Source organism: Oncorhynchus clarkii, chromosome 1 (genome assembly GCF_045791955.1).
Source record: "Oncorhynchus clarkii lewisi isolate Uvic-CL-2024 chromosome 1, UVic_Ocla_1.0, whole genome shotgun sequence".
Classification (NCBI taxonomy): domain Eukaryota; kingdom Metazoa; phylum Chordata; class Actinopteri; order Salmoniformes; family Salmonidae; genus Oncorhynchus; species Oncorhynchus clarkii.
Genome location: NC_092147.1, coordinates 75,242,306 through 75,255,667, shown reverse-complemented (window position 1 = coordinate 75,255,667; position 13,362 = coordinate 75,242,306). Strand labels below are relative to the sequence as shown.

The window sequence follows — 13,362 nt, the reverse complement described above, 5'->3', positions numbered from 1 at the left end:
GTCAGGCACAACTCGAAGACGTGGGACTCCTCCCAAATGTAGTTTATTGCATTCCTTCCCATCATTTGTCCAAATGAACCCTTTTCAGATCATCACTATTGACTATAATGTATGAAAAGCATAGGCAGTGGTGGAAAAAGTACCCAATTGTCATACTTGAGTAAAGGTAATGTTCCCTGATAGGAAATTACTCAAGTAAAAGTGAAAGTCAACAAGTAAAATAATACTTGAGTAAAATTCTAAAGTATTTGGTTTTAAATATACTTCATATTTCTTATATTAACCAAACGGCACAATTTTCTTGTTTTTTTTATTCATGGGTATCCAGGGTCCCACCAACAAATAGTTTTTTTCGCTCATCAATCTACACACAATACCCCATAATGACAAAGCAAAAAAAATAATCCACATTTATTAAAAATTTAAAACGGTCATGTCACATTTACATACACTACCGGTCAAAAGTTTTAGAACACCTACTCATTCAAGGGTTTTTCTTTTCTTTTTACTATTTTCTACATTGTAGAATAAAAGTGAAGACATCACAACTATGAAATAACACATATGGAATCATGTAGTAACCAAAAAAGTGTTAAACAAATACAAAATTATTTTATATTTGAAATTCTTCAAATAGCCTTGATGACAGCTTTGGACACTCTTGGCATTCTCTCAACCAGCTTCACCTGGAATGCTTTTCCAACAGTCTTGAAGGAGTTCCCACATATGCTGGCTGCTTTTCCTTCACTCTGCGGTCCGACTCATCCAAAACCATCTCAATTGGGTTGAGGTCGGGGGATTGTAGAGGTCAGGTCACCTCATGCAGCACTCCATCATTATCCTTCTTGGTAAAATAGCTTTTACACAGCCTAGAGGTGTGTTGGGTCATTGTCCTGTTGAAAAACAAATGATAGTCCCACTAAGCCCAAGCCAGATGGGATGGCGTATTGCTGCAGAATGCTGTGGTAGCCATGCTAGTTAAGTGTGCCTTGAATTCTAAATAAATCACAGACAGTGTCACCAGAAAAGCACCCCCACGCCATAACACCTCCTCCTCCATGCTTTACGGTGGGAAATACACATGCAGAGATAGTCCGTTCACCAACACCTCGTCTCACAAAGACATGGTGGTTGGAACCAAAAATCTCCAATTTGGACTCCTGACCAAAGGACAAATTTCAACCAGTCTAATGTCCATTGCTCGTGTTTCTTGGCCCAAGCTAGTCTCTTCTTATTGTCGTGGTTTCTTTGCAGCAATTCGACCATGAGGGCCTGATTCACACAGTCTCCTCTGAACAGTTGATGTTGAGATGTGTCTGTTACTTGAACTCTGTGAAGCATTGATTTGGGCTGCAATTTCTGAGGCTGGTAAATCTAATGAATGTATCCTCTGCAGCAGAGGTAACTCTGGGTCTTCCATTCCTCTGGCAGTCCTCATGAGAGCCAATTTCATCATAGCACTTGATGGTTTTTGCAATTGCATTTGAAGAAACGTTCAAAGTTCTTGACATTTTCTGTATTGACTGACCTTCATGTCTTAAAGCAATGATGGACTGTCATTTCTCTTTGCTTATTTGAGCTGTTCTTGTCATAATATGGGCTTGGTCTTTTACCAAATAGAGCTATATTCTGTATACCACCCTACCTTGTCACAACACAACTGATTGGCTCAAATGCATTAAGAAGGAAAGAAATTCCACAATTTAACTTTTAAGAAGGCACACCTGTTAATTGAAAGGCATTCCAGGTGACTACCTCATGAAGCTGGTTGAGAGAATGCCAAGTTTGCAACACTGTCAAGGCAAAAGGTGGCTACTTTGAAGAATCTCAAATATAATATATGTTTTGATTTGTTTAACACTTTTTTGGTTACTACATGATTCCATATGTGTTATTTCATAGTTTTGATGTATTCACAATTATCCTACATTGTAGAAAATAGTAAAAATAAAGAAAAACCCTTGAATGAGTAGGTGTGTCCAAACTTTTGACCGGTACTGACCCTTTACTCAGTATTTAGTTGAAGCACCTTTGGCAGCAATTACAGCCTCAATTCTTCTTGGGTATGATGCTACAAGCTTTGCACACCTGTATTTGGGGAGTTTCTCCCATTTTTCTCTGCAGATCTTCTCAAGCTTTGTCAGGTTGGCTGGGGAACGTTGCTGCACAGCTATTTTCAGGTCTCTCCAGAAATGTTTGATCGGTCCAGGCTCTGGCTCGGCCACTCAAGGACATTCAAATCAAATCAAATTGTATTTGTCACATGTGCCAGTGAAATGCATACTTACAAGCTCTTAACCAACAATGCTTTAAGAAGTTAAGAAAAATGTGTTAAGTAAAAATAAATAGAAAATAAAAGTAAGAAATAATTAAACAGCAGCAGCAAAATAGCATTAGCGAGGCTATATAAAGGGGTTACCAGTACAGAGTCAATGTGCGGCGGCACTAGTTAGTCGAGGTAATTGAGGTAATATGTACATGTAGGTAGAGTTAATGTGACCATGCATAGATAATAAACAGAGAGTAGCAGCAGTGTAAAAGAGAACTCTGGGTAGCCCTTTAATTAGCTTTTCATGAGTCTCATGGTTTGGGGTTAGAAGCTGTTAAGAAGCCTTTTGGACCTAGACTTGGTGCTCCAGTACCGCATGACATGCAGTAGCAGAGAAAACAGTCTACGATTAGGGTGGCTGGAGTCTTTGACAATTTTTCAGACTTGTCCCGAAGCCACTCCTGCGTTGTCTTGGCTGTGTGTTTAGGGTCATTGTCCTGTTGGAAGGTGAACCTTCACCCCAGTCTGAGGACCTGAGTGCTCTGGAGCAGGTTTTCATCAAGGATTGCAATGTACTTTGCTCTTTCAACTTTCCCTCGATCCTGACTAGTCTGTAAAACATCCCCACAGCATGCTGTTGCCACTACCACCACGATTCACTGTAGGGATGGTGCCAGGTTTCCTCCAAACGTAACACTTGGCATTCAGGCTAAAGAGTTCAATCTTGGTTTCATCAGACCAGAGAATCTTGTTTCTCCTGGTTTGAGTCCTTTAGGTGCCTTTTGGCAAACTCCAAGTGGGCTGTCATGTGCCTTATACAGAGGAGTGCCTTCGGGTCTGGCCACTCTCCCTTAAAGGCCTGATTGGTGGAGTGCTGCACAGATGGTTGTCCTTCTGGAAGGTTCTCCCAGTCTCCACAGAGGAACTCTGGAGCTCTGTCAGAGTGACCATTGGGTTCTTGGTCACCTCCCTGACCAAGGCCCTTCTCCCGATTGCTCATTTTGGCCAGGCAGCCAGCTCTAGGGAGAGTTTTGATGGTTCCAACCTTCTTCCATTTAAGAATGATGGAAGCCACCGTGTTCTTGGGAACCTTACATTTTTTGGTACCCTTCCCCATTGATGTGCCTCGGCACAATCCTGTCTCGGAGCTCTACGGACAATTCCTTCCTGGCTTGGTTTTTGCTCTGACATGCACTGTCAACTGTGGAACCTTATATAGACAGGTGCATGCCGTTCCAAATCATGTCCAATCAGTTGAATTTACCACAGGTGGACTCCAATCACGTTGTAGAAACATCTCAAGGATGATCAATGGAAACAGGATGCTCCCGAGATCAATTTCAAGTCTCATAGCAAAAGGTCTGAATACTTATGTAAATAAGGTATCATTCCTTTAGTTTTAATACATTTGCAAACATTTCTATAAGCCTGTTTTCAATTTGTCATTATGGGGTATTGGGTGTAGATTGAGGAAAATACATAATTTAATCAATTTTAGAATTAGGCTGTAATTTAACAAAATGTGTAAAAAGTCAAGGGGTCTGAATACTTTCCAAATGCACTGTAGGTAGGTTTATTTTATTAATTTGACTAGGTTTAATACATTTACTTAAGTTCATTACTATGTGTATTTTATTTAGGACTCAATTCCATGTCACTCTATGGCACCGATGAGATACAGTAAATTAACCGTAATGTAAGAGAATGGCCAGAGGAAGCATTTGAGTTCTAAGAAACATTGAGGAAGCAATTCACATCCTGAAGAAACAATACAGTAACAACAAAACTACACAATGGCCCAACACCACCCCACAAGAACCACTTCTGTAAGAGTTGATACACTGAGATAAAATGGAGAATTTCAGTTTAGACAGTTGAGTTGCCTCCGTGAAATTGAAACATTTATTCAATATGCTTCATCTCATTTATATGTAGGGCTACAGCGCTATTCCACAGCATACATACAAGGAGACTGAACAAATATTATGCATCTCTTATCATTAGGCTTTACTTCAGATGTTGAAGTTCATAGGGTCAACTTTCATGGATACAGCTTTGGTCAAAATTGAATTTTAGTAGGATAATTAATGTAGAAAGTTACTTCACGTAGCAGGTGTGGAGAATTACTTTGGTAAGGAAAAGGATTACATTTAGCCAAAATACCAACCCCCCCCCCAAAAAAAAATCTGCTTTTGACGTCAATTTGACAAAAGCCCTATTCCATCTAGACATCCCATCTGAAAAGTCAGAACGCACTGTCATAATTAAACCTGATAGTAGCTGAAATTTATATATATATTTTTTTTTAAATGCTATTAACTGTGGAGTTATAGATTTGGGAAAACCAAGGTAACTGTGTAATCCATTTGCGTAACCTGCCAGATTATAGCCCTAATTCGAATTTGCATTCAACTGAGCTGTGTTCCTGTGTAGTAATTGAGAAGTGGTAAATGCTGTCATCTAGTGGTGAAATACAAAATGACATGGGAAGAATTTCTGAATTCTACTGCCCTATTCAAAAGAAATCATAGCCCAAACCTCCAGGCACTTGTGCAGATCTAAAATAAATAGGTCTCCCTAGAATAACAATAAAGACAGCATCTATTTTTTTTGTTTAACTTTTTAATGCAAAATAATAAAAATAGATTCAGTATAGCTTTATACTACACAATAAAAATCTCTAAAAGGAGAAAAAAACTAAGATGGAGGGGGTGGAGTCATAATTGGTCTGTTTTTTGTATGGGTCATCTCAGAAATAACTCAATAATAAGTTATATAACATTGGGAACGTCAAACAAAAGGAAAATAATGACTTCATAGCATAAAAGCAGTTAATTTGGGGATAGAAAGTGCTTCCCATATACAACACTTCTTCTTGAACCAGTGTGGATGAGGGGTGGCAACAGTACGGTTTTCAGAAGTGTCCATGAAGTTAATTTGCTTAAACCTCTTTCGTTGTCTCAAACTTCAGTCCTTTACATTGCATACTTTTGAGTCCAATCTCTTGCTAATCTGTTGTACCTGTAAAAACAAAATAAAATGTAAACCAGGTTTAACAAAGACTTATTGAGCCATTTACAGCCAAATCTTACATTCAGCCAGTCTGTTTTAAGCAGCCATATCATTATACAGTAGATATAGTATTCTTGGAGTGTGTACTTTCAGAAGAGATGTTTATTCTATAATTGACTACATGCTGTACACATGAAAGGAATGTCATGTTCATATATTTTTCCTGCTAAAAGAAGAATGGTGTGCATGTGTGTGAGAGAGCGTGTAAACTTACTTTTCTTTGTCCTGCTTGTAGATGTGTGCTATGTCTGGGACTAGGGGGTCATCTGGGTTTGGGTCACATAGCAAAGAGCATATGGACAATAAAACTGGAAGAACAAAAAGGCAGGGATAACCAGGATGAGTTTATTTCGCAATTACACCAGCAATAATAGTCATTATCAATATTGTCAAGCTTAACAGTTGGAGAACAAATCAGACAAACATTTGAGATGCATTTTTCAACTAACTTCCATGAGGGTACAAAAGATACACAGAAAAACAAGTTGGTTTACAAACCACACATGTAAGCCAGTTTGTCTTACCTTTTGAAACTGTAAGTGCTGGGGACCACTGTGACCTCAGGATGTCCAGACAGATGCTACCATTACTGTTTATGTTTGGGTGATAGATTTTCGTTGTGAAGGCTACCTATGGAAAGAAAATACATGGAGAAAAAGAAAGTCAGGCATACATACTGCATGTGGTTTAGGGTACTCGACACCTAGGGGAATATTGTGTAACAGGAGCTGAAGAGGTGTTTCTAACCTTTGGTGGTTTGAAGGGATAGTCTGTTGGGAAGTGGATGGTGAGGAAGAACACTCCTCCCTGATATGGGCTGTCAGTCTAAAAGAGGGGTGAAAGGTTCCTTGTTAAAACAGTGCTGTGAACCGTAAAGTGACACCCAATACTCCATAGAATGTTAAAGCCCACAGTCAGCCTCCCTTTACTTGTCATTGTTTACAGTAACAGAAGTGTGATGGGGGTTTACTGGAGGTGACACACATCCAAGCAACTCCGTTATAGTAGGCCATATAGTAAGACAAGGAGACTAACACGTGTTCCTTTGGTGCAAGTAGGTTGAGCTTATAACAATGGGACCAAAGCAGAATAAATAGCTTCCATCAGAAATCAACACAATATTGACACACTGTTGTCTACTAAAGATTTAGAAACAATGAGAATCTAGAAAAGGGCTTACAGGTCCCATGATTGTGGCTTGCCAATGAAACACTGTAAAAGAAAGAAGAGACATTAGATCACATCAAATCATATAATTATTGACAATAATAAAATACAAAATGGCACCAAAAGGAATTAATCGACTGAGGTCAATACCCCTTCATTTCCATATGCATCAAATTGTATTTCTGCATTAATTAAGGTGGCCACATAAGCTGTAGTGAAACATACAGTCCTCTCCAACTGGTCCAGCTGAGCATTGAGCAGGAGGGTCCCTTTGCAAGTCATGTAGCTCCTGTAAAATAAAATAAAATGTAGCACAATGAATTATCCACAGGGGGAAAATGCCATACATATAGTGCATTGTCTACCCAACAATGTTAGCTGCTTTGACAAGTCACAGTCTTGTGGTCTATATGGCTTTATACGAATTCAAGTAGCTAGCTAGGTGACATGTTGTGCTGTATGTTTTACATGGTGTAATGTTTATTGACAGCTGCTGCTTTCTTGGCCAGATCTCCCTTGCAAAAGAGACGCCGTGTCTCAATGTTTTTTTTCCTGGTTAAATAAGTAAACAACAAGGTACCTAGTTAGCTACATATATAACTAGGAATTGACCCCCATATATCCATAATTTAGCTACTGCTGAATTTCATGAATTATATAAAGGCGCATTAACGTTAATGTTCTGTTGAAATATACACTGAAAGTAAAACAAGTAAAGATAGCTACAATAGCCCACTCGTGGTGATGAGGATTCCAGAAGCGTTTTTATTCAAGGACAGACAGGAATAACCAGAACATCAACATAACTAGCTTACAAGTTCGAGTAGCTAACAGACCAGTTGGTTAGCTAATTTACGAGTATCTAACTAGCTACTGTAACTAGCTAGTTATGGCGTTGATACAATTCACTTACCTAGCTAACGTTACACCGATAACTAGTTAACTTAGTTAGCTAACGTTATTGATTGACTGATGATTATGCTGGTAGGCCAATAGCCAACAGGTGTAATTAACGTTACTAATATTAGCGAGCTTTGATTTGCCAGCCTGACAAGGTAAAACATTAACAGTTAGCTAACGTTTTATTGTCATTATTGCTGCGATGAAAATGTTGTATTTCGTTGGTGCGGAACAACGGACAAGTTAAACCATTGTTGACAAAGTAGCCAATGGTTTAGGTAGCTAGCGATAGTTACATAGCTACGCAGCTAACGTCCAAAGCTAAAATGAGCTAGCTATAGTATGCTATCGTGGAATTTTGTGACAAAGCTAACGTCCAACGCTAAAATGAGCTAACTAGCTATAGTATGCTATCGTGGAATTTTGTGACAGGACATCGACCAACCGTTTATGAACATGACGACGTTATACAATTAATAGACACACTCACCTTCTGTATTCTTTTCAAAGCCATGTCAGCCCTCCTGAGTTAGGTGTATGGTGTTAACAGTGAAAGCTGTCAGTTGTATGCCTGTATCTCTGCCCAGCTCACCAAAATTTGTTTCTAGAAATTTGCGATTTCTTTTGTTTCCGCTTTTTGTTGGTTTTGACTAGAGAGGATACGGCTTTTGTCAGATTTGACTTTTCGTAACAGGTTAGGAGACCATGTTACGCAGCAGGTTTGGGGAATTAACGTATGCGGTTATGATAATTACATCAAGGTTACGAAATTGGTTAGCTAAAATCCCCCAAATGTTTACTTTTGACGTTCATTTGATAAAATCTGTATCCCTTCTAACCATGACCCTTTTGGCGAGGACTCAAACTACTGTGCATTCTGGGGATTTGAGTTTTTACGTTGAACATCGGCCTGTTAAAGTGACAGTACACTCAAAGATTACGATAATAAATGGTTTATCTGTGGCACATTGCTAATATCTCGTGGACAGATGCACGTAACATAAATTAAAAGGATAGCTACCAAAATGACATTGGTTTCCTTACCCTGTAACCAGTCTATGGACAAGGCATGACCAAATATTTTTATAACTAAATCAAGATAGACCACAGCCTGTCATTTCAAATGAGAATAAATTAGCCTACTGTGTAATGTGTGCTTGTGCAATAACTCAATTTGCCTTTCCACGCCTTTTAAACAACTCAATTGGAAATTTGAACAAAGGGTAAAGTCTACAAAACGTAATCCACTGTTCGTAACAGATTATAGTTTTGGGAGCAGAAAACTGTTTTGAGATCAAAGGTTTCATCAATGAGAAAATTTGCAGAATGTCGGCCAAAATCCATTTTGTTCCATCTTCTCCCACTGTCTGCCACTGGTCTTCCTCTCACTACCATATTTTGTAGTGAGTTGAAAAGCCAAGCGGACGCTTCACATTTATACATTCAGTGAAATATCTGTCTCATTGTTCTGTGGTATGACAGCAATCTATGCTTTAGTTTAGTTTTGCTGGGACTGTTTCCAAATGCTAACGTTTTGTTCAAATCATCTACAAGTGACTTTGTTGACTTTTGCTTCACAATCAATTTGAAATACTTTCGGATGATTTGGACATGACGTGAACAATGCTAATATCGAATACCAAATAGCCAATCATATTTATTTATGCACCATCAACCTACTGGGGTGATGCTTTTCCACACAACTAGAAACAATAATATTGTCATAGATTTTTCCTAACTGAGCTAGCCTACTACATTAGATCTCTGCATTTGTAAGCATCAATCAAATAAGGCATGTTTAGTATTCTAAAACTATGTGTGGTTGTTGTCTAGCAGTAATTTTGATATTGTTGCACTAGTTTGGGCAGTGTTCTGTCTTGAACCACCAGATGGCTCTAATGTTCTTGACTGCGTGACCACTGAACTGTGGATCATCCTCTAAAAAACATAGACATCTTAAATAAAAGTACATAAGTGCGTAAGGGGTGGGGGGCGTCTAAACTGACAGATGGAATTGTTTAAGATGGTCATATGGATCATCTAACTATTTGATTTGTAATTTTAAGACCCCTTTAGGTATAGAAAAAATACATATAAGAAAATGATTTGATAAATTATTGAATTTGGCCTTTACTACTATAGCCCACAGAAATGCACTTAATAACACAATTATAAATTGCAAAAAAATACAAAAAAAGTATAACTCATAAGAAACAAGGTTTTGAAGTGTTTGTCCTATATCTAGGAAATATAAGAAAGCTCAGGATATATATATATATATATATATATATATATATATATATATATATATATATATATATATATATATATATATATATATATTATAGATATATATATATATATATTATAGATATATATATGTATATATTTTTTGAGACATATTTAACCCCTTTTTTTGTTGGCACAAAACTACCTCCATATGTCCATAATGTTTTTAAACCAGTACCTTCAGACAAGTCCCGTGACACATATTCGTTTGTAGCTCAAACGGACTTCAGACGAGTCCCGTGGGGCTTATGGAAGTCATGAATCAAAATAGAGAAGACCATCGTGTTCGTGAGAGTCTCATCTTTCTGTAGAGTGCCATGTTAGTTACGGACATTTTCCTGAGAAGACCGATTTTCAGGTGTCTCCTGGTCTGACAAACAGTGCTGTAGCTTTGCAACTTTCCACTGCAGATAGGGAAGACCGCATAGGTGGATGCGCTGGATTGAGATGCAGCCCATGCAAAAAAAATTAAATCTCTATCTCAGACTGGCAAATGTTATTATGTTACATAGATTGAAGCACGGGTACATCAATATTAATAAGAGGAAGGTAATCCAAAACTAACTGAAAGTAATCAGATTATGTTACTGAGTTTGGGTAATCCAAATGTTACTTTACAGATTACAATTTTGGACAGGAACTGTAACTTGTTACATTTATAAAGTAACCTACCGAACCTAGGTCTTGGTGTAGCACATGTGGATGTGTGAAACTCACTCCTCATTCTGAAGTGCCACCAAATAGCTAACGTTTTGATGTCGCCGACTGGTAAGACGCTTTGTGAAGGCGTTCACGTGTGCTAGCAAGGCAGAGGTCCTGGGTTCGAGCCTCCGTGTGAGCCTCGTCAGGAGGATGTGGTACTTGCTAAGCAAGTAGCGTGATGTCTGTTACATTGACACGTGGGGAAGAAGAAGGCAGGGCATATGACACATATTATACTTGCAGGGTTTTCTCACGGGATGGGCTCCAGTTCTTAGAAGGGACCTAAGGGGCCCTTAGTTGACCCGGCCTGACTTTCTAGTGAATTCTACTGATAAGGTGTTCAATATAGGGAGATCCCCGGTGACATCCAGTCAATACTGCATAGAGACAGTGCTTGACTTGGACAGGAGCTCACCGGAACTGAGTACAGGCACCTCAAATAGATATGGAATTATGGGAGAGGGAGAAAGGGTTATAGAAAACTATTCTGCTTGATGAAAGGAGAAGCCCCTTGATATGATTGTAGACAAACTGTTGGTGGTAGATTGCCAGGTCTAGGTATTCTGTGTTAACTGCATGTATTAAAATTAACATTTATAGTAACTTGCTATCCTGAGAGGACATGTACCATAAACATTTCTATTGAAAAGTAGTAGTGGATTTATGCACGCCAACGAATGTATCATATGGATTGAGAGTCTTCAGGGACCAAGACTCGGTGCCACAAAAAAAACAGCGTATCAGATACTTCTGTTTTTTCAAAATAAATTATGAGCATAAATGTTCAGCCTTTGAAAAAATGTGTTCAAATATTAAAACTGATTCGATGTAAGGTGAGGTTGAGGAGAAATATGAAAGTGAGATGGAAGAACCGGATTTGGGTTGGGATGAGAGTGACACATGAGTCTTGAAGCTCATTTCTTTGCAAATCCTTTGCGCTCTGACAGTGGTGTGCCACCCAGCCAATGATGCTGCATCAAATGAGGTTGTTAATCATTTCTGGATATTCAAGACTGAGTATAATGCATTATTTTACCACAGCAGCAAACAGGACTTGAAAACAAAAAAGAGTTTGGACACAGTGTCACCTAAACCTGAAAGATATGCATACTGTGCATGCATAATGAAGTGAAGGAAGATGTTTTGTACGCTACAGATGAGAATATCATTATTAGCTTTATGACATTGGCCATCCAATTAATGGCCTAAATGCTAATCAGATATCTCTAGGCTATGTCAATATGATTAATATTCTAGCAAGGTAGGCTAAAAAAGACAAATTATAATGACTATTGAATATGCAAAATGTCACAGTGTGTAACAGAAATATGAGCAATACATAAAGATTACACAGATACATTTATTTATAGGTTTTGGTGGATACTCATTACACCATTACATGTAATTGACTAAATGTGTATTCCCAATTCATCATCATCATTATCATCATTATCATCCTCAGTAGTATGCCTGTTTCTCTGCTCAGCTCACCAAAATGTGTTTAAAGAAATGTGTGACCACCATTACTGTTTTATAACAACAACACAGTGCTATTTCAATCTGACGGTCCCCTGTAAATGTGCCAGATAGGGGTTTGGATTCCTTGCACGTGATTGGTCATGGATCGATGCACGTTCACGTTATTCTGTGGGTGCCGCGCGCCCGTGCTTTCAGCATCATTTTGGAGAAGAGGGAAGCGGTAACAACCAAGTCTGCATCGAATGCCTGTCTCTAACAATTGCCAATGAATTATCTTCGAATTCCTATGTCTGCCAGTTGACATAGCCTAACCTATCACACGCACTACACACCAGTTCTGCAAAGAAACAGGATATTCGCAGGCTGTGCGTTTTTTCAGGTAAATCATCAAAGAACGATTGCTTATTTACATATTTTCCTTTTATTCACGATAGATCGAGACAAGTGATCAAGGGAGCGGGGCTTTTTGCTGTAGCTGTCCATGGTACTGAAATTATAGGAGTCTTGGCTTGATGGAGACACTTCATTGGCTATTAGCTATGTGATAATGGGAGCTAAGGGAAGACTATGATATTTACATATGCTATGTATTTTGGAATAATCCTTGAAAGGATGCGGTGGGTGTCGTTTGGGGCGAAGATTAGATACGGAACCTCGGATGCACACAAAATTGCCCTCGATCATTTCTCACCGTTTGTAATGAAAGGGTATTTTGTAGACTTTGTATACACGTTTTGTATTTCAAAGGCAATAAATTACATGTATTTTACACATTGTTCTTTACTTCCCCTTTGAGAAACAACCCGAGCCTATTTCGTTAAGTCCCCTACATCCACTGTTTTTGATTTAGAGCTTGCCTGCACGTTTTCTTGCCACCGTGCTGCCTTTTCGCATCTCAGGAGCTATTGAATTCTCCAATGTCAATAAGCACGATAGCAAGGCGGAAATCTATAAGGCCTTTGTGTAAGCTTTCATTAAATCTCGATATTGTGCATATGTTAATCGGGTCGAATAGTGAAGGAATGTATATAATGGTAAAATATGAAATGATGAGGAGGAGGAGGAGAATGATGGTGATGATTATAATAATGATGATCACATCACTGTAATTACTGCTATTTGTACTGAAATTAACCAGCCAAAACATTTAGTTAATACATCAATTAGTTGATGATATTAACATTTCTACCATGTTAGCCTATGATTGGAAATAGACTCACTTACATCTAATAGGTTATTTTTATGCACTCAAAGGATTCTTCTATTTTGTATGTAGCTTAAAGGTAAGGGACATTTTGTTCCTGTAGGATTCCTCTTTAATGTTTCCATGCCATAATGTTCTCCACTGTCCTATCTCTCTGCTTCAGCACCTGAGCATTACTGAGGCTGTTCACCCTACTGGATCATGGCACAGACCAACAGTGTGGGGAGCAATGGAGTAGCCGATGAATCACCCAACATGATTGTATACAGAAAGGTAAGGT

General features: G+C 38.5%; 2 protein-coding genes across 4 annotated transcripts in view; one reads left to right on the top strand and one right to left on the bottom strand.

Annotated features, from left to right (window-relative positions):
* Positions 1-3,846: 3,846 nt before the first annotated feature.
* On the bottom strand, positions 3,847-8,050 carry LOC139412288 (ubiquitin-conjugating enzyme E2 D4-like). The gene is made up of 7 exons (XM_071159137.1): positions 7,899-8,050; positions 6,734-6,797; positions 6,522-6,553; positions 6,089-6,166; positions 5,866-5,971; positions 5,556-5,649; positions 3,847-5,290 (listed from the first exon to the last, which is right to left on the bottom strand). The coding sequence occupies exons 1-7, from the start codon at positions 7,920-7,922 to the stop codon at positions 5,245-5,247; spliced, it is 444 nt and encodes a 147-aa protein (XP_071015238.1). The 5' UTR covers positions 7,923-8,050; the 3' UTR covers positions 3,847-5,244.
* A 4,121-nt stretch (positions 8,051-12,171) lies between these two features.
* The window catches only part of LOC139412227 (regulator of G-protein signaling 7), a 58,725-nt gene continuing 57,534 nt past the window's right edge, over positions 12,172-13,362 (top strand). For all 3 annotated transcript variants that reach the window (XM_071159073.1, XM_071159065.1, XM_071159057.1), the window contains exons 1-2: positions 12,172-12,257; positions 13,246-13,355. In XM_071159073.1, the coding sequence (XP_071015174.1) occupies positions 13,284-13,355 (72 nt within the window). In that variant the 5' untranslated portion in view covers positions 12,172-12,257; positions 13,246-13,283. The remainder of the gene's footprint in view (positions 12,258-13,245; positions 13,356-13,362) is intronic.